This window comes from Centruroides vittatus, unplaced genomic scaffold (assembly GCF_030686945.1).
Source record: "Centruroides vittatus isolate TY-2023 unplaced genomic scaffold, ASM3068694v2 scaffold_1015, whole genome shotgun sequence".
NCBI lineage: Eukaryota > Metazoa > Arthropoda > Arachnida > Scorpiones > Buthidae > Centruroides > Centruroides vittatus.
Window position 1 is genome coordinate 5,774,271 of NW_027122666.1, and position 18,919 is coordinate 5,793,189.

At 32.8% G+C, this 18,919-nt stretch overlaps 1 protein-coding gene and 1 long non-coding RNA gene across 2 annotated transcripts; both read left to right on the forward strand.

The window, feature by feature from the left end:
* The first annotated feature begins 1,421 nt into the window (after positions 1–1,421).
* LOC136986387 (uncharacterized) lies at positions 1,422–18,376 on the forward strand. The gene is made up of 3 exons (XM_067283912.1): positions 1,422–1,531; positions 1,628–2,331; positions 17,869–18,376. Exons 2-3 carry the CDS (start codon positions 1,629–1,631, stop codon positions 18,141–18,143), a joined length of 978 nt encoding a protein of 325 aa, XP_067140013.1. The 5' UTR covers positions 1,422–1,531; position 1,628; the 3' UTR covers positions 18,144–18,376.
* Positions 8,353–8,900, forward strand: LOC136986299 (uncharacterized). The gene is made up of 3 exons (XR_010882453.1): positions 8,353–8,439; positions 8,519–8,608; positions 8,721–8,900. It is a non-coding gene; the product is annotated as an uncharacterized lncRNA (long non-coding RNA).
* Positions 18,377–18,919: the final 543 nt, after the last annotated feature.

Here is an 18,919-nt window from a genome sequence, read left to right on the forward strand (position 1 = left end):
AAGAATATATAATATATAACATATTCTTATCTGTTTCGAACTATTAAATATTGTTAGGATCGAGAGCGATCCTCTGCATACTTTGTAAAGTTAATTTAGGAAATTAAATTAAAATGCGTTCGGAATGTCTAACAGGGAACAAAGTGAACTGAAGCACGAGAGAAAATGATTCGAATCAAACGTTCCATGGAACGAACATTCTGAAGTTTGAACGTCAGCCTACCGCTCTGGGGACACGGGATCGAATCCGAACGGGTCGAAAAATCCCTAGGAATTTTATTTTTTACTGTCTACTTGGACAATGATTATTAATAGGACGATAACTGGTGTTTAATAAAATTCTTATATAAGTGTGTGTAAATACATCTCCTGTGTAAATATGTCTTCGCGTGGCTGGCTGTGTGCCCATGGAAGCGTGCTCCGTCAACGAAACGGTTGACTTGTGTACATTCTCTCCTTACAATCTGTGTATCTAATTAGTGGTAATTATTATTTTAATAAAAGTTTTTAAATCTGTTTGATACAAAACTGACAGTTAGATCAGAAAACAAAACTTTTATTAAATTCACCTGCAGTAGTAATTTTTCCTGTACACATATACAGGCAGTCCTCTACTTACGAACATTCGACTTACGAACTTTCGAAGTTACGAACAAAGCCGACAGATGGCGGGTTAAAGTGCAGTTGGTTATTTTTTATGTATAGTCAAGTTTATTTTTGAAGTTTTACGTTAAAACATTTACAGTACATACATATGTACATTTGTAGTTGTTTTAAATGAGGAATTTTAATAAATAATGTACTGTACTGTACATGTGATTGATTTGAATTTATACTTCCCTTTAACAATCTTAATTCAACATTATTCAAGTAGCCTAAACATTACATAATTGTAAATTCAACGTTGTATTTGAGTTTTTGCGCCAAACAGCGTCTTTTCGAGTTACGAACATTTCGACTTGCGAACGACCGCTACGAACGGATTAAGTTTGTAAGTAGAGGACTTACTGTACTGTACATATACGTGTTTCGGGTTGACACATCCCTCATCAGCAGTATTACCAAATACAGCTAATCTGATTTGACCTAACTGTCAGTTTTGTATCAAATATTAAACACCAGTTAACGTCCTACTAATAATCATTGCCCAAATAGACAGTAAAAAATAAAATTTACAAATAAGGGCGGTAAGGCATTGCTAATCCCCAGGAATTTTTCGGGGGTAGTCAGTCCTGATATGTCAAACCCCGTCCCTCACCACCCGTCCGCCCCACTTGGGCCTGGCCGAATCCATAATGGGCTTGCTAAAAGAGGTCCTCTTAGTGCCCACAGGGCGGAGTTAAAAAAAGAAAAAAAAAATTATACGCCGAACTAGTCGCTTTCAATAACCAGCAGAGGTCGCCGTTTTGGAGGGTAAAACCGAACATGTGACTTCTCACTGTCTTATCATTGCTTGAATCGTAGTAAATGTTTATAATTTACTTAATTTTTGACGTATTAGGTAGAAATTAAGGATTAACGTTTGGTAAAGGTACGTGGAATTTCGTTTAAAATACGTATATTAAAAAGTTTGCTTAATTTTTTAATCAATAAATTTAATATCCGTTAAAATACTTGAATTTCATAGCATGATGGGAAACGAAACCGAAACTATTAAACATCATTTTTATGGCTACTTGAAAGACACAGGCGGAAATGAAGATATCAAGTCTGCCGAAAGATTTTTAAGTCTCCGTTTCCCTAAAGAAGCTGTTCAATTACACACACTTAACGAACTTATTCAACTAATAATAAACGATAATATACCTATGATAGAAAGTATCGAATTGATAAAATGCTTGGTCAAAACATACTTAAATAATTCTGAATTAGAAAATTTTATAATCGATTATGAATATCTAATGAAAAATATAACTATAGAAGATAATATAACTGTTTACCAGTTATACAAAAAAATAGCAGATTTTATCGAAAATAAAATTGGTTCGAGTAATGTGCAGAATTTGAAAAACGATTTTAAACATATTATCGATTCGGAAAGAGTATTTGATACCATCAACACTTTTAGTCAACTTTTTGGAATTCTTGAAGATAGAGATGCATTAAATGACAATGATGTCAGTCCTTTAGAACATATTTTAAATAAACTGGATCGGAATGATGACATAGATATAATTAAACGCATATTGAATGTCTTTATAAAACTTTCACACATGCAGTATAAATGCAAAGTATGTAAATGCCAAACCAATTTTAATCCGTCTTGCATTCCAAATAATGAAGATTTTGAAGCATGTAAGCCTGCGTCGGTGCCAGAAGATAAATTTGATGGTAAGGAGTGCTTGTTAAATATATTATATTGTTACATAATTACTTAAGCATTTTTCTGTAGAATATTTACATTAAATTAGTAAATTTGTTTATAATTTCTTAAAAATTACATTAAATAGTTTTTATGACCAATTATATTAACTTCATATTATATTATGTAATTAACAATGCAAATACAGTAGAGCATCGATTATCCGACTTGATTGGGGACTGGGGTTGGTTGGATAACTGAAAAGTCAGATAACCGAAAAGTATGAAAAAATACTGTGGTCTGAAGACCACGTGTTCTGTTTCCTAACCGGTTCGTAACCGACCCCTTGGGTGGTTCACGGTGTAAAGGAGGGACAGGCCATCATAGCGTAAAAGCTTCCTGTTGTAAAAGTTAATGGGAGGAGGGGAGATGTGGTCCAAAGATCACGTGTACTATTGCGTGATCCTTGGGTGGGCCACAGGGTAAAGAAAGGATGGGCCGCATTTTCGGGAAAAAAAAGAGAGAGGGAGGGAAATCGCGCATGCTCAACAGAAGAAGAGGGACTTTTTTGGAAAGAAAGAATGGAGAGAGGACGTGTAGACGATAAAGTCGCAAGATTTTTTTTTTGTGTGTGTTGTTTCTTTTGTTTTAGTGTTTGTTATAGCGAAGGAACAGAGTAGTGATTGGAAGGACTAAAATAAACTTTAAGTTCCTTGCATTGGAGTCATAGAGTGTGTGATTTATTTCTTTGAAGTTTCTTTTTGTTTTGTTCCTGCACGGGGAATACTGTAAAGATCGAGTACTTCCCCACAATACATTATTAGTATAGTCTATTAGGCCTGGTTTAAATACTAGCCTCCTTTTCATGGTCGAGCCAGTGCTGCCAGCTAAAACATGCAAAAATTTAAGAAAAATAATATTAAAGTAGCCAAGACATAACCAAATATTGTAGCGCCACATCACTAGCGGACATTTGAATTTGCCGACTAGAATGCAGTCGGTTAACCGATAAGTTGGTTAATCCAGGGTCAGATAATTGATGCTCTACTGTAGTTATGTAAAAATTAACATATAGATGATGATATTCAAATCATCAACTTTCAGATAAACATTCTAATACGCTTGTGTTGTCTCCATTTTGATACTACTGGCTAGCAAAAGAAGCTGTAAATGGAAGTTACTTGGCAGTTATTAGTTCCAATTAATTACTTCATTGATATAAGGCTCTCATACACTATAAATTATGGCTGCTCTTTTTAGGTTTGAGGGCTGCTTTTCATTTCAGAAATTGCTGATGGTGTACTTTTTAGACTATAAAGTACAGTAGAGCATCGTTAATTGGAATGTCGGTAATCGAAATGGCTGGAAATCGGAACGATTTTCAGTCAGACTGTGTCGTGCTGAATCGAACGTTTTTGATACTAGATTCACTTCTAAAGTATAATTTTCATGTTTTTTATATTCTTCGATATATTTATTTTGTTTGTACAAAATGCAGAAATAATTTTTAACGATACGATAGCCTCGATTATTATTATAAAAATTTTCGTTAGGCTTAAAATCGACAAAAATTCAACACGAAGCGACATGCAATGGAGACAAATTTGAACATCGGACAGGTTAATATATTTTTTCGTACAAAGTCGGAAATCGGAACAAATGACTAATTGGAACAACCCCAGTCCCCAATTGACTCCAATTTTCGACACTCGACTGTAGATTGCTTTCATAGGTCTAATTGCCATAGTCTATATTAAAGAGTATATAATATAGACTCTAGGAATAGACAATTTAATCAAATAACAGTCAAAACTACAAAACAAGGTGCTATCCATAAATTATGTCTGCATTTTTCTTGAAAATTTTATTTCCCCACCCTTCTTGTCCCAGTTTGTCCAAGTTTCTGTAACCCCTCCCCTCCTCAGCCTGTAAAGTACTATTTTTAGTATCTTAGGAAACCGACACTAACTGCGGTCGGTAAAACTTCCGTTAACCTAACGGGTACTTTACGCGGATTTGAGATTAGTTTGCCAGGCCTGGGCTTTTAAGTGTGCACCGAAAAATTAATAATAATAACGATAAATATCAAGTCAAATCAAAAAGTTCAAATATATTTAATTAGTAACTAGAATGTACTACGTACAAATGTCAATAATCCAAACAAAATTTATTAACGAAAATCAACAAGTCAACTCGACAATAAACTCAGCTACTTAGCTTAACTTAATATTAATTCCCCTTTGAAAATTCAACAAATCAAATACTTAGAAACTATCAACAAAATCTCTTACTAATTAAACGTCTATCCGTCACCTCACTATACGAAGAACCTATTTCCTCAATCCTTTCGATATCGTCAAATCGTCAATCGAATTCCTCTTTAACACCTTGGATCGTCCAATTATCAATCTGGACTTCTATCAGAAAATACTTCGCTTTCGAATTCACCTCGCTCTCAAAGTCGCCTCGATTTGGAAATCACCTCCCTCTTCTTCGGTTAACGTACGGGTTTTATACTGTGAGGTGACGTCACACTTCAGCTGAGTTACTCCCCTTATTTACATACTTAGTTGCTAACATTAATTTTTTTTTCTGGCAGCTTTAAGTTTCCGACAAAGCTTATAAACCGTTTACAAAGTATTTATCATAATTTTTCTGGGATGTTAAGACGGTTTATCAAGTATTTCTTTACTAGTGAGTGTGGGGACTCCTCCCTCCATTTTTTTCTGCGGACCGTTTACTTCCGCTGGGCAGCGCAAGTGCGCAAGATTTTTTCTACGGCGCTTATTTCTCTGTGAGTTGTTTTATCTTCTTTTTTTTTTCGTTACTAACAAGAGAGTGGTGGGGAACCTTCGTCCTAAATAAACATAAGCCCCAAACAAAATACAGTAGAGCGTCGATAAGTGGAACGTCGGTAAGTGGAATGGCCGGAAAGTGGAATGATTTTCAGTTGGACTGTGTCGTGCTGAATCGAATGTTTTTGATACTAAATTTACTTCTAAAGTATAATTTTCATGTTTTTTATATTCTTTAATATATTTATTTTGTTTGTACAAAATGCAGAAATAATTTTTAACGATACGATAGCCTCGATGATTATTATAAAAATTTTCGTTAGGCTTAAAATCGACGAAAATTCAACACGAAGCGACACGCAACGGAGAAAAATTCAACAGGAAGCGATACGCAACGGAGAAAAATTTGAACATCGGACAGGTTAATGTATTTTTTCGTACAAAGTTGGAAACTGAAACAAATCATTAACTGGAAGGACCCCAGTCCCCGATTGGTTCCACTTATCGACGCTCTACTGTATAATAAAACGGAAAAATAATAATAAAATAAAAATAACGCTCGGACTCAGTTCCCTACAAGCCATCCAACAAAACTCAACTGCTCTTAAAACTTTAATCAATTTATAAATGCTAGATATCATAAATAGAAACAAAACATACAAGAAATTTTGAAATAAATATAATAAAAAGTGTAAACTGTATAAAATTTAATGAAATAAATTGATGTCCACTGAAGCTAAACTCCTCCTCTCTCCTTCTCCAACCTTTCTTAACTCTCTCCCTCTCTCTTCCAGTATGTACATTATTTATGGACAGCCCCAACAACAGTTTTCTATATAATAATATATCATAGACCATCATGGGCTACCTCTCATGGCTTGCCAGTCGACATGATGTTTACCCCTGCTATAAACTAACTACATAATTCAACAAATTCTAGTTTTCTCTTTTTAAAAGAAATTAGATTATATTTGATAAAATGTGAAATGAAAGAGATGATTGTAACAGAGAGGAAAATGTTGTAAAATTCCAATTGAAAAGCACTGTGAAAAAGTTTTACATAGGTGCTATAAAACAATGTTTGGAAGTAATTATAAGGGAACATAAGGAAAGCTAAAGAGAACACAGCTATGCACTTTGGAGGGTATGTTTTTTCAGTATCGCTATAGTCTTAGATTTGTGGGGAAGCATACAACATAGGAAACCTAGGATACCAACATCTTACTTTAAATTATTCAGTAAACTTCGTTGACCCTGTCACCATGCTACTATACATTGCATCAAATCTGTTTGGCATAAGGCTAAGGAGAAAAATAAATGTCAATTTGGCCCTTGTTCAGTGCTTGAGAATTATCTTATAGAATTTTTATGGTGTCAGCATTTTAATGGAAACCCATTTCAAAAGTTTTGTTTCTCAAGTTCATTAGGTTTATCCAGATATAGCTAGTTAGTTGACTTTTCACTGTCTCATCATTTTTTATATTTCATCATTGAATTGTTTGAATCATAGTATTTTTGTCAGTTTTGTCATCTTGTTTTGTAGTTAAATGTCTGTTTTCAAGATTTTAACTTTTATAAATAAATCTAGCTTTAAGCTTTAGTGTTTAGTACATTTGTTACTTTGGAAGAATAATTATGCAATTTCCTTATCATTACAATAGAGTATACACATCAAAGACAGTGTATTCTTACATATTAGCATAAACAGTGTTGCCTACATATGAAGCCTGATAAAATTGAAAAAGTTCCAGCCTGTTCTAGCAAAAATTTTTTAATTTTCTAACATTTTTGGCTATCCATGCAGTCATCATCAGGAACAAACTTAGAATAGTTTTTAAAATTTAAATTCAACAGTGTTCCAAAATATGGATTAATGACATGCAATTGAAATAACATAAATATATATATTTTGTATACTTTATCATTATTTAAATACATAATAATATACCATAAAATATAAACAATAATAATAAACACTAGATTTGTTGATTATATAATGATAAATTATTGTGTAGTTTTGTCCTGATTGTGGTTTATAAGAAATTTCCATGCTGCTGATAAGCTCATTTCATCCTTATAATTAATACATGTATTCTTAACAGTATTTTTGTATGAGACTATTTTTTCTAGAGTTTTCAGTGTGTTGGTTCCTGGTGGTTTTAATGAGTTTGTGAAATGTGGTACATTATCCAGAAGCATTGCCATAATAGCCAGTGTTGTGCTTTTTCAAGGAACACTGCTTTTGCCACCAGGCTCAAGGTACAGTATGATATACTATGATATATAAGGCTACAGTACATCAGTATGATATACTTATGTACTGTACATCATACTGATGTACCTTGAGCTTGGTGGCAGATTTCAGGATATGTATTTGTTTGCTGACCCTGTTTTCTAGGTCTAGAGTAAAGGGTATTCTTAAGACTGTGGTAGGATCTATTGAGTCCTTGTAATAAATCATAGATTGTACTGTTGTGCTTATAAGTTAGTTATTTGTTGCCCTGTCTAATAGGGCATATTCAAAATCTCAGCATGCAGCCAACACCTCTCAGCACTTCTGTTCAAAATCTCAGCCAACTGGTTGCTGCCAGCAAACTGCAAGCATCTTTTTCAGTGCTCGATAAATCAGCAAACAAGATGGTAGCCACCATGAAGTTAGTAACAGCTTTGTTTAACATCAGTAATTCTGAATTCAATTTACTTATTGATGAATTCACGCTGAATAAGTTAAGATCAGGTTAGTACATTAATAGATTATTTTAATATACCAACATATTTATATATGTGAGACATATGTTTTTAGTTGTTATTATATTAAAATTATAGATGGCAGAAGCCAAAAAATTATCCAATGATGATATAAACTGAAATGTATTAAAGTTTTTATTAAAATTAAAAATTCTTTTCATATGTATCACATAATTATCAGGATAAAACCATCAAACTGTTAAATTTAAGTGGGAGAACCATCCAAAAAAGAAAGTAAAGAAAATAAATAATTACCAGAAAACTAAACTATATCTTACCTAGAAAATGAAAAATAATCAATTTAGTTTCTTAAACAGAAATTGGATGATCTCCCCAAATTTTTTAGTTGTTAACGTTAATCTTAGGCTTGATAGGCTTGAGGCTATTCGTTATGTATTACTTAACGAATACCTCTTAATTCTGTAATATTTTTGACATTTTTTTTTTCCTTAGATGTAAACTACATGCAAAAATATTTGCATGATTTGCAGTATGGGGAAATGAATTCAGAAATTGGTATGCCATCTAATATAAATCTCACTACACCAAAAATAGTACAAATTTTTCTAGTAGTAGAAAAGGATGGTGAATTTGGTAAGATATTTATGTAAGGATGCTATATTTATAATATAATGCTAGATTTTTTGTATTAATTTGTTTGGAAATTTATTAGAACTCACAGAAGGAGTCCAATTAAATTTTGATGAGGCAGAAAAATGTGATCAGCCTGAGAACAAAAATGAGCAGAAAAGGAAACAAAAGGGTATAGTTATTTAATACATTCAGACTATTCAATTTCAACATTTTTTATTCAACAAATACTAATATTAAATAATAAGTAATGTATTAAATATTAAAGTACTTTCTTTTTTCAGTTGAATGGTCTGATGGTGCTACCCAGCTTTTAATCAACTCCAGAATAGAAAAAAAGAGAGATTTTGAAAAGCCAGTTGCTAAAACAAAACTGTGGGGTCAAATTTCACAGGCCCTACAAAACAAAGGATACAAGTTTTCACGGAAGGAATGTAGCCATAAATGGCAAAATTTAATGTGTATGTTTAGGCAGAATTTAGATAAATTAAAAACATCAGAAGGAAAAATAAGATGGGAACATTTTAACAAGTTTTATGAAGCATATGTTGGAAAATCAAATAACAATCCTCCACCTCATTACCTGAATGCTTCAATTGCCTCTCCTGCATTGCCTTCTCCATGTACCTCGATGAGTACTGTTTGTCCATCTGGCTCCAAATCCTCTGCTCCAAATACAGCCACAGTTAGCAGCCAAACTAACATGTCTTACTTGTGCAACCTGGGCTCATCCCATGCCTCAACATCTCTTGCAACAAGGGAGAACAACAAGAGAAAGCAGGAACCCCCTGCATGGTTTATAGAAGTGATGGCAAAAAGAGATGCAAAGGACGAACAGAGATGGAAAGAATTAAAAGAAATCGAAGAAAAAAAATTACATGAGTTGCAGCAGCTCAGAACACTAATAGCTGATTTAATTAAAAATAAAAACAAATAAAATAAAATGTGTAATAAATTTTTTTTCTTAAAGTAGCCTCTTGGCTAATTTTCATTTATTAGAATACAATAAAGCAATATTATTGTACCTAGTCTGACTTTTTTCTATCTCTTGTCCAGACATCATATGCTGAAGATTAATTAGCCAACCTTAGGCTACTTCAAAAAGAGTTGCTTTTTATCTGTTCAGCAAAAATTTTATAAATATATGTATTAAAAGTTTTTTAATACAAAATGGCCTCATAAAAAATACACATTCTGAAATCTGCCTACCAAGCTCAAGGAACATCAGTACAATGTACATAAAGGCAAAAGCACCACAACACTGGCTATTATGGCAACACTTCCATATAATGTACCAGTTTGCAGATGCAAAACTCATTAAAACCTCCAGGAACCAACACTCTGGAAAACACAAGAAAAAATAGCCATATATAAAAATACTGTAAAGAATACATGTTTTAAATCATAAGGACTCAGCAAGCTTATCAGCAGCACGGAAATTTCCTATAAACTGCAAGGGAAACAAAATTACATTTATTGTTATATAATCAACAAATCTTGTGATTATTATTATTTATATTTTAAGGTATATTATTATGTATTTATATATTTTCGTACACTTTATTATTATTTATTTATGCTATTTCAATTATATGTCATTGATTCATATTTTGGAACACTGTCAAATTTAATTTTTAAAAACCATCCTATTATATGTTCATTCCTGATGATGGCTGCATAGATAGCCAAAAACATCAGAAAATTAAAAACCTTTTTGTTGGAACAGGATGAAACTTTTTTATTTTTATATTTATTCTGGTTAAGAAATTTTATCTTTTCTCTGATATATCTGAAGGACACATCAATAACATTTTCAAGTTTCCAGCATAAAAAAAATTTAATCAAAAAAGTTTTTAGTCCTACTTGAAAGGCATTCTTCGAGTAATTCAAGTTACATAGAACCATTTCTAAAATAGAGTATTCAAGATAAAATAAGAGTAATTTAAATACTTGAGTTACATTTATTCATATTTGCAATAAATAGCTATGAACTTCATTAGCTTTTCTGTTGTAATTACAGATTCCTTTTTGATATTTTATTCAATCAATGTAAAATTTTCCAGAATGCATTTTGGCCTGTTCAAAGGCCCTCTTCAGCCAGGTAACCTATACATTTGACACTATGGTATTATAAACATTTATAAAAGAATCCAACAAAGTAAAAAATACAATATTCATAAAAACTGACAATTACCATACATTTTTACTTCATTCAAGAACAACAATGCAAAAAGTAAAATAACTCTGTGTAAGAAAATTTATTGCAATTGCTAGAGCAACGGTTGGCAACCGGTGGTCCGAGGACCATTGATGGTCCGTGAGAAAATTTGGGTGGTCTGTGGAGAAATTTGGACATTGTTCAACTGAAGGTTATGTGAAGTATTAACAAAGAAATGCAAAATGCTTAGTTGCTTTTTTCACTCTTTGGGGTTTTTTATTTGAATCTGAAACCAAATATGAAGCGACTGTTATCAATAAATAATGAACAATAAACAATATTGTGAGTGTGATTCTTAGTGTTTCCTGGAAAAGCACTAAGAATCCATAAACTTATTTCAAACAAGCAGCAATGAACTTTAGACTTGCATTAATTTGTTATAATTAAACATGTGAGTTTCATATTAATATAGTAAAATTGAACTTTTATGATCATTATTATACTAGATTTTGTATCATTTAAAAAAATTCATGATAGTGGTCCGCAAGATTCAAAATTGTGAGTTTAGTGGTCTGTGAGGTCAGAAAGATTGCCGACCACTGTGCTAGAGCAACAATAATATGTCAAAGCTTGTACCTACTTACTTTCGTGATGTCAACAGTGTCCATATCTCTGTGGTTAATGCTTGTGTTTTTCTGATGGTCTTATAAAATTTCAAGCATCTCCAAGTATCTTAGGTTGTTATTGCTCATTGGTAGTCAAATTATTTTGGCATCCTCCTGTAAAATCTGTATTCCTTGTTGTTTGGAATAGATCACTAGCATTGTTGTTTGTATTTTTGTCTACCGTGTATTGATGATGATTGATCTTTTCTGTAAGTTACACAAGTTATACGTGACAGTCTCTATATAGAGAAGTCTTCTGTTTAAATGCTGGTCCTTTCGTATTTGCTATAAATGCTATATAATTTGAAGTAAAGGAATTTACATTGCCGTTTTGTATTAAATATAATGATTAAATTAAATTTTGAATTAAGTTCTTTCAATATATAACCTAAATTAATTAATTTGTGGCAGAACTGCCTATCTGTAGTCCAAATTTTGTAACTTTACGAAGTTGATTAGCCAAGTTATAGTCTGATAGTTAATCCATTTGATCATTAGAATAATTTAGGCTTGTTTATCTATATGAACATAATTATTTTTAAGAATACAAAATAAATCTAAATATTTTGTTTGTTTCTAAACAATTTAAAATTAGTCAAATTTACAAACTACCTTGAAGTGGTTTATAAATAAATGTTCAACTAATAATTCACAAACTGTTAAACATCAAATTTAAATTCAATTTTATTCCAAATGCATAGATGAAGTTTCTTATTTTTGTGCAATTATGTTCCACAGAATTTCTTTGAATATGGAAAGATGAAATATATTGGAAAAAAAGGGAATTTAAAAAATATAGGTTTAGAAAATAATAACATATTTTTATATAAAGAAATTATAATTTTATTTGAAAGTAAATACAGTAGTGCCTTGACTTAAGAGTTTAATTTGTTCCGTTAACTCAAAAATACTTGTATGCCAAATCAATTTTTCCCATTGAAATGAATTGAAATGCCATTAATCCATTCCAAACTCCCCAAAACACTGCAATTGTTTTGTTACATGATTTTAAATAAGAAAAATGTACTTGTAAATAATGAACAATGTATAAAAACATAATAGACTGTATTGCAATAAACTGGTTTTATTAAGTACTGTACAATGTATAGCATTTATCTTGGAGATCACACAACTTGAAGATACTGATGGGGGTGGAGGAGAAAGGCTGAACTGAATGATTGAATCCTATTTACTGATTTTTGCCCTTTTCACCACACTTTCTTCACTTTCATACACAGAAGTTTTTGATAAAAACCTGTCCAATGAGGTCTGTTTCATCCTCCCTTCCAGGATGTTTCTGAAATGAGTTAGGCAAGTGTCATTAAATAGCACCATTGCACTCCAGTTACAACTTTTTCGGATTTTTCTTTTGGATAAAATCTGAAGGTTTCTCCGTCTCCTCTGCATCACGTATTTCCTGCAAAACCTCCATGTGCTGCTGCATCTGTAGCTCCTTTAGCTCTGTTGTCAGTTCCTTGGAGTGCTTCTTGATGAGCTCATTGATGTCACCTTCATCTGTGTCCAAGCATATGAATTTGCCAAGGGATTCAATCTCCTCCACCACTGCTGCTCAGGTTCGAGTCTTTCAAAGTCCATTTCAGACACAACTTCAGGCTTCAGCTTTTTCCACACAGAGGAGGTCAAGGTCTTCTTTGTAACACCCTGCCAGGCCATATTGATAATTCTGAGGCATATCATGATGTTATAGTAGTCCTTCCAGAACTCTCAGAGTGAGGTTTGTGCTCTCCATCATCTCAAAGCAGTGGCAGAACAGGTGCTTGGTGAAGAGCTTCTTGAAATTAGAAATCACCTCCTGGCTGCAGGATTGGTGTGTTGTTGGGTGGAAGGTAGAAAACCTTTATAACCTTTTGAGCTTATCATCTTCGAGGCTAGATGGGTGAGCAGGTGCATTGTCCAGGATGAGAAGGGTTTGCAGGGGTAGGTTATTTTCCTGGAGACATTTCTTAACATTAAGACCAGGTCTCTGGTCTAGATGTTAAGAAATGCCTGGTGACCCACGTCCTTGGGTTTGCCCTCCACATAACATGCAGTTTTTCTTTCAGAATCTTATGTGATTTAGAGGCTCTGGGGTTTTCTAAATGATAAACGAGCAGAGGCTTAATCTTGCAGTCACTACTTGCATTGGCAAACAGTGCAAGGGTTAGCCTATCCTTCATCGGTTTGTGGCCTGGTATCCTCTTCTCCTCTGTGATTACATAAATCATCTTTGGCATCTTCTTCCAGAAGAGTCCTGTCTCTTCACAGTCGAAGACTTGCTAGGGATGTATCCTTTGGCTACTGTAATTCCGGCAAAAGTTTGAACATAATCCTCAGCTGCCTTCATATCAGCGCTTGCTGCTTCACCATGCTGATAATGGAGTGAATGATGGAGAATTTTAAAAAAGATTTTTAAAATTCTCAAACCAGCCCCAACTGGCTTTAAATGGCTTGCCTGATGCCTGGCAACTATTGAAGTGCCTAGGGTCTGCTGCAGCAAATCAGCATAAATAGCTTCTACCTTCTCACAGATTATAGCCTTCATCACAGTATCTCCTGTGAGCTGTGTCTCCATTCACCATATCATCAGCAGCTTCTCCATATTTTCAAGGATTGATGTCCACTGTTTAGAAATTATTTTAATGCTCTTGGCTGGCATTATAGCCATTATTGACTCTTTTTGCTTCAGTAAGGTGCAGATCATAGAAGCGCTACACTCATACTGCTTCATCAAGTCAACTATGTGCATGCCTTGGTCATGTTTTTCGATAATTTCTTTCTTTAATTCAATGCCACATCATCCAATTCTTGGTGCTCTCCTTCACACTTACTTTTTTTGAACCCATAGTTCATCTGCAACCCTTTTGAACCCACAACATTACAAAACTTCATTTTTTGAACCCATGGGTTCAAAAAATGAAGTTTTGCAGATGTTGTGGCATTTGATGCATAGATTAAGAAAAAAAAAGATGGAAAACTTGAGAAATGAGAGACAGTGGCACCTCATACACCATGGAAGCAAACTAATGCCTACATCACTTGATTGCATATTTTTCTATAAGCTAGCCTGTTAGCTATTGAAAGAGTAACAAAAATGATGAATTATTGAAAATGGAAAAATTTCAATGACATTATGGAGCGCTGCTTTGTTCAAACAATACTGTACTAAAAAACTGCACTTTGTCAGCTTTTCTTTTCTGAAACATAGTTATTTCCAGTAGGTTTGTCATTACAGCACTGTATAGTATTGTACTTTCATTTTAACATGCTTTTTGCACTGTTAGTACTTGCACTTGATAGTTACTCTATTGTCTTTATTCCATTTTTTTTCCCCAGGATAAATATCCAGAAGAGCTTTCTATGGATTTTTAGTAAAAATAATCCAGAAAATTATTCTTAACAACTGAAATAAGCAAAAACAACTACAATTACCTAACTACAGTTTATACAGTTAGAATACAGTTTGTATTACTAAGAACATGTATGACTTCCAAGACAATATGAGATGAAAATTAAAATACTTTAAGAATAAATTAATTATAATTTCCATGTACAGTAGCAGTGGCGTGCCGTCATTGGAAGCGATGGAAGCGCCGATTCCACCTTCCAATGACTTTCCCTTGTATTTTATAAAATATAAATTTTCATATTTTAACGTACTTTGCATTAATTAAAATTAATATTTTATTATAACTGCATTATGTATCTTTTACAAATTTCTATACTACATGTGAAAAAAACGATAAGATTGCTATTTATATTTGAATGATTCGGTGGCGGAAGGAGTGTCGAAACCGGGTCAGTTTCCAATCAGCCAGATTATATAGGCATTGTCACATGCGGTTTACAGAGCACCAACCTCACCCGGTTTAGCTAGTAGAAGCAACACACGCATAAAGCTTCTAATTTTATATCCCGGACCGGTTGTGGGCTGTTAGCCGCCTGCCTGCTAGACGTTCAGCCACCCTCGCCCAATTATGTGAATCATGAGTAGACTAGATCAACGGCGGGCAACCCCCGGCCCGCGGGCCAGCTACGGCTCGCGAAAAGTTTCTATCTGGCCCGTGAGATCTTTAATAGATTATTAAATTGCGGTTCTGAGCTGTTAGCCACCTGCCTGTCAACTTCCAAGCAGGCAGATTATAGGCATTGGAGCATGCGCTTTACAGAGCACCAATGTCACGGTTTAGCTGGTAGAAGCAACACACGCATAAAACTTCTAATTTTATATCCCGGACCGGTTGTGGGCTGTTAGCCGCCTGCCTGCTAGATGTTCAGCCACCCTCGCCCGATTATGTGAATCATGAGTAGAATAGATCAACGGCGGGCAACCTCGGCCCGCGGGCCAGCTATGGCTCGCGAAAAGTTTCTATCTTGCCCATGAAATCTTTAATAGATTATTAAATTGGAAAAATAACTAATTAATAGTTATTTTTCCAATTCTTTGTAATTTTCAAAAATGATAAGAGAAATAAATGTAGTAATTAACTTTTTATTTATTTATTTCATATTTGCAGACTAAAAAGATTACGAGTCACAAGAAGGCGTCAATTAACTACTACGGCCCGCGGAAAAAACATAAAATTTATTCTGGCCCATGTTATAAAAAAGGTTGCCCACCCTAGACTAGATTTATAACTTAACCCAACCGATAGGAGTTTACTGGCATGTTTTTATGATAGTTCTGTATAGTTGACAGGAGTTTAAAAAAAATCCATTAAAATATTTGATATATTTATTCTGCGTTTATTCTGCTCTCCCATCTTATATTACTTACGGATTTCAATGTTAAACCGGTGATATTACGATTTAGTATGTCCCATCTGTAAGGGGATGCAGAAAAAACGTTTACAATTCTAGTACAATGTTAAAAAATTAACTGTTACTTTGGCTGCATCATTTACAACCAAATTTCATGAATGTACAATGGTACAAAAAAAGCTCTAGAATTTATTTTCCTTAAATTTACGATTTATGTATCGGTTGTCATAAAAATTTCTTTCCACTTCTTTCCCAAGACTACAGATATCCAAGTACAAAGTAACTAGTTTCGACTTATTTCTACTTAAGAAGTAGTTAAATAATTAAGCGATTAGGGAATTAGAAACACAAATAAAACCCTGATGAAAGAGCCGAAATTTTACTTAAACAGAAGCTTAACCGAACCAATCTCTTGCCGAGTACAGTGGGGTCTGTTCTCTTCGTAATATTAGATGTAATAAAGACAGCAATTTTTCCAGTTCAATGAGAGTGACCGAAAAGTTATAAATTTTGGAAATTTCCGAGGACACTTGGTCCTAAAACCAATTAGTTAGAAAACGAACGATGGACAATCTGTTAAGTTTAACATATTTAGATTTTTACAGCTATGGTGAGGAACGTTTAAAATCTACAACAATCCTGTCGCGTCCTTTGATATATACTAGTGATGTGACAAAAGAGGCATTTGACATTGACTGGTATCGGCACCCTCGGGATTTGGCACGCACACACCTACCTGGACCGTCTCTGATTCCATTCATTAGCCACTCGTAGGGAGCTACAGTATTTCACTAAGTGGATTGTTTTAAGATTTAAAAAGTAAAGAATATTTTGTTATTTTTATGTACGTTTCTTCACAAAGTTATATTTAATTATAAGTTTCATTAAAAGTATATTCATACAATTGAAGAATTTTTTGTACTAGGTATGTATATTTGTCACACATTTTGTTTTACCAAGTAAGTTTTTCTGATAATTTTAATTTTAGCCCTTATATCGTGGCTAGTGATTCAAAAATTTATTTTAAAAAAGTTTTGGCTCAAGACCATATAATGAAAAAGAAAACATTATTAAAAGAGAAAGACCAATGCCTAAATTAAATATAAATACGTCAACGAAAAAATTTCGACATTTTGACGATAAAATTTATGACGAATGACGATTCTTTTGTAAAATTGAAGCAATTTGGAAATCAAAATAGAGTAGAATTTAACATTGGTAGACAATATAAAATAAATATTGAAAATTATAACATGATAATTACAATTAATAGATATATCTAAATTAATAGATGTTATATGTTTTTTCTCAAAGCGAGAATTGGCATTTAGAGGGCATAGGAAATTTATTGAATCTAATAACGGAGGTAATTATATTGAACTTTCTTATTTATTAAGTACGTCAGATAATCTATTAAAAATACATTTAAAGAAGTATACGGTTTTTACTGGCTTATTGAACAAACGAATATGAATGGGCCCTGATGCGCAATTAATTGATTGCCCCTGAAAGTCGGCTTCTTACAGAAACACAGCTTCCCTATCATCAAATGTCACGGCACGCCACTGTACAGTAGTACCTTGACTTACGAGTGTTCCAACTAAAGAGGTTTTCAAGATATGAGCTGTCTCTTGGCCAATTTTTTGTTTTGAGTTGAAAGCTAAAATTTGGGCTATGAGCCAGTGAGACCAGTTTTCTATTGACCTTCCATTGACCCGCATGGTGTCTATATTGAACTTGTTAAGTTTATAGTCTTTCAAAATTGATATATTTAATAAGCTATTATATAGTTAATAATAGTGTAATTTTTTTTATATAACTTGATATTTTTTAACTTTTTTCTTCTTTTAGAATTGCAAGCAGTCATCAATTATTTGTGCAAAAATTTGGGCCCAGATTGGAAAAAGCTTGCTCGTGCTTTGAGAATTCTTGAACCTACAATACAATCAATCGTGCATGATCACATCAGACAGGTAGAAGAACAAGCATATCAAATGTTGATGCTCTGGAGAACAACTAATGAAAATCCAACTGTGGATAAATTGCTAGCTGCTTTAAAAAGTCCAATATGTGAGAAAATGATGTTAGTTAGAGAGATAAAAACAGGAAAGCATTTACAGTTCTAAAGGTTACAATTATAGTAATTTATAATTACATATATTTTATATAAATAATTTTATGAATTTTTTTAATGTAATAAATAGTAATAGAAATTTTATAAGTGGAAAAATTATTTATTTTTTCGCAATTCAATGTATATTAATACAATGTACCAATTTTATTTAAAAGTGAAAGATGCAACAGAATATTCATATCTTTTTTATATATAAAAAGTGTAATAAAGCATTGATAATAGTGATTATTTTTACTAAAAGTTATTTCATTAGTTCTAAAATGTGTATGCATGTATGCATACACTTAATGATCAAAATTTAATTAAACTTGTAGTTTGATATATTCTTTTATATCTCAGTCCTCTTGATGTCTGTCACAAGACCAGAAATTTTCTCAAGTAAATAATTTTTATCTGAAAGAATTCAGTTTTTTCCCCTGTGCTTTTCTCATTTTTATAATAAATTTTATTAAGATATATTCTTAATATTTCTTCTTTGGACTTAATTAATTTGGATTGATTTGAATTTATTTTCTAAAAATTTCATGTCATGAGAAAAATAACATAGCAACACACTTACCCAATTTACTTTCATTTAGTACATTTGTAGTATGATTTTTTGTGGTTACAATTTGATAAAATCTTATTAAGTTCATTAATAAAAATATTTTCAAAAAAATCTACATACTAAAGACAGGTTTCATTAATTATCAAAAGATAGATGTCAATTATCATATAAAACAGTGATTCTCAACCTTTTTTTTGTCATGGTACACTTTTAATAATTTA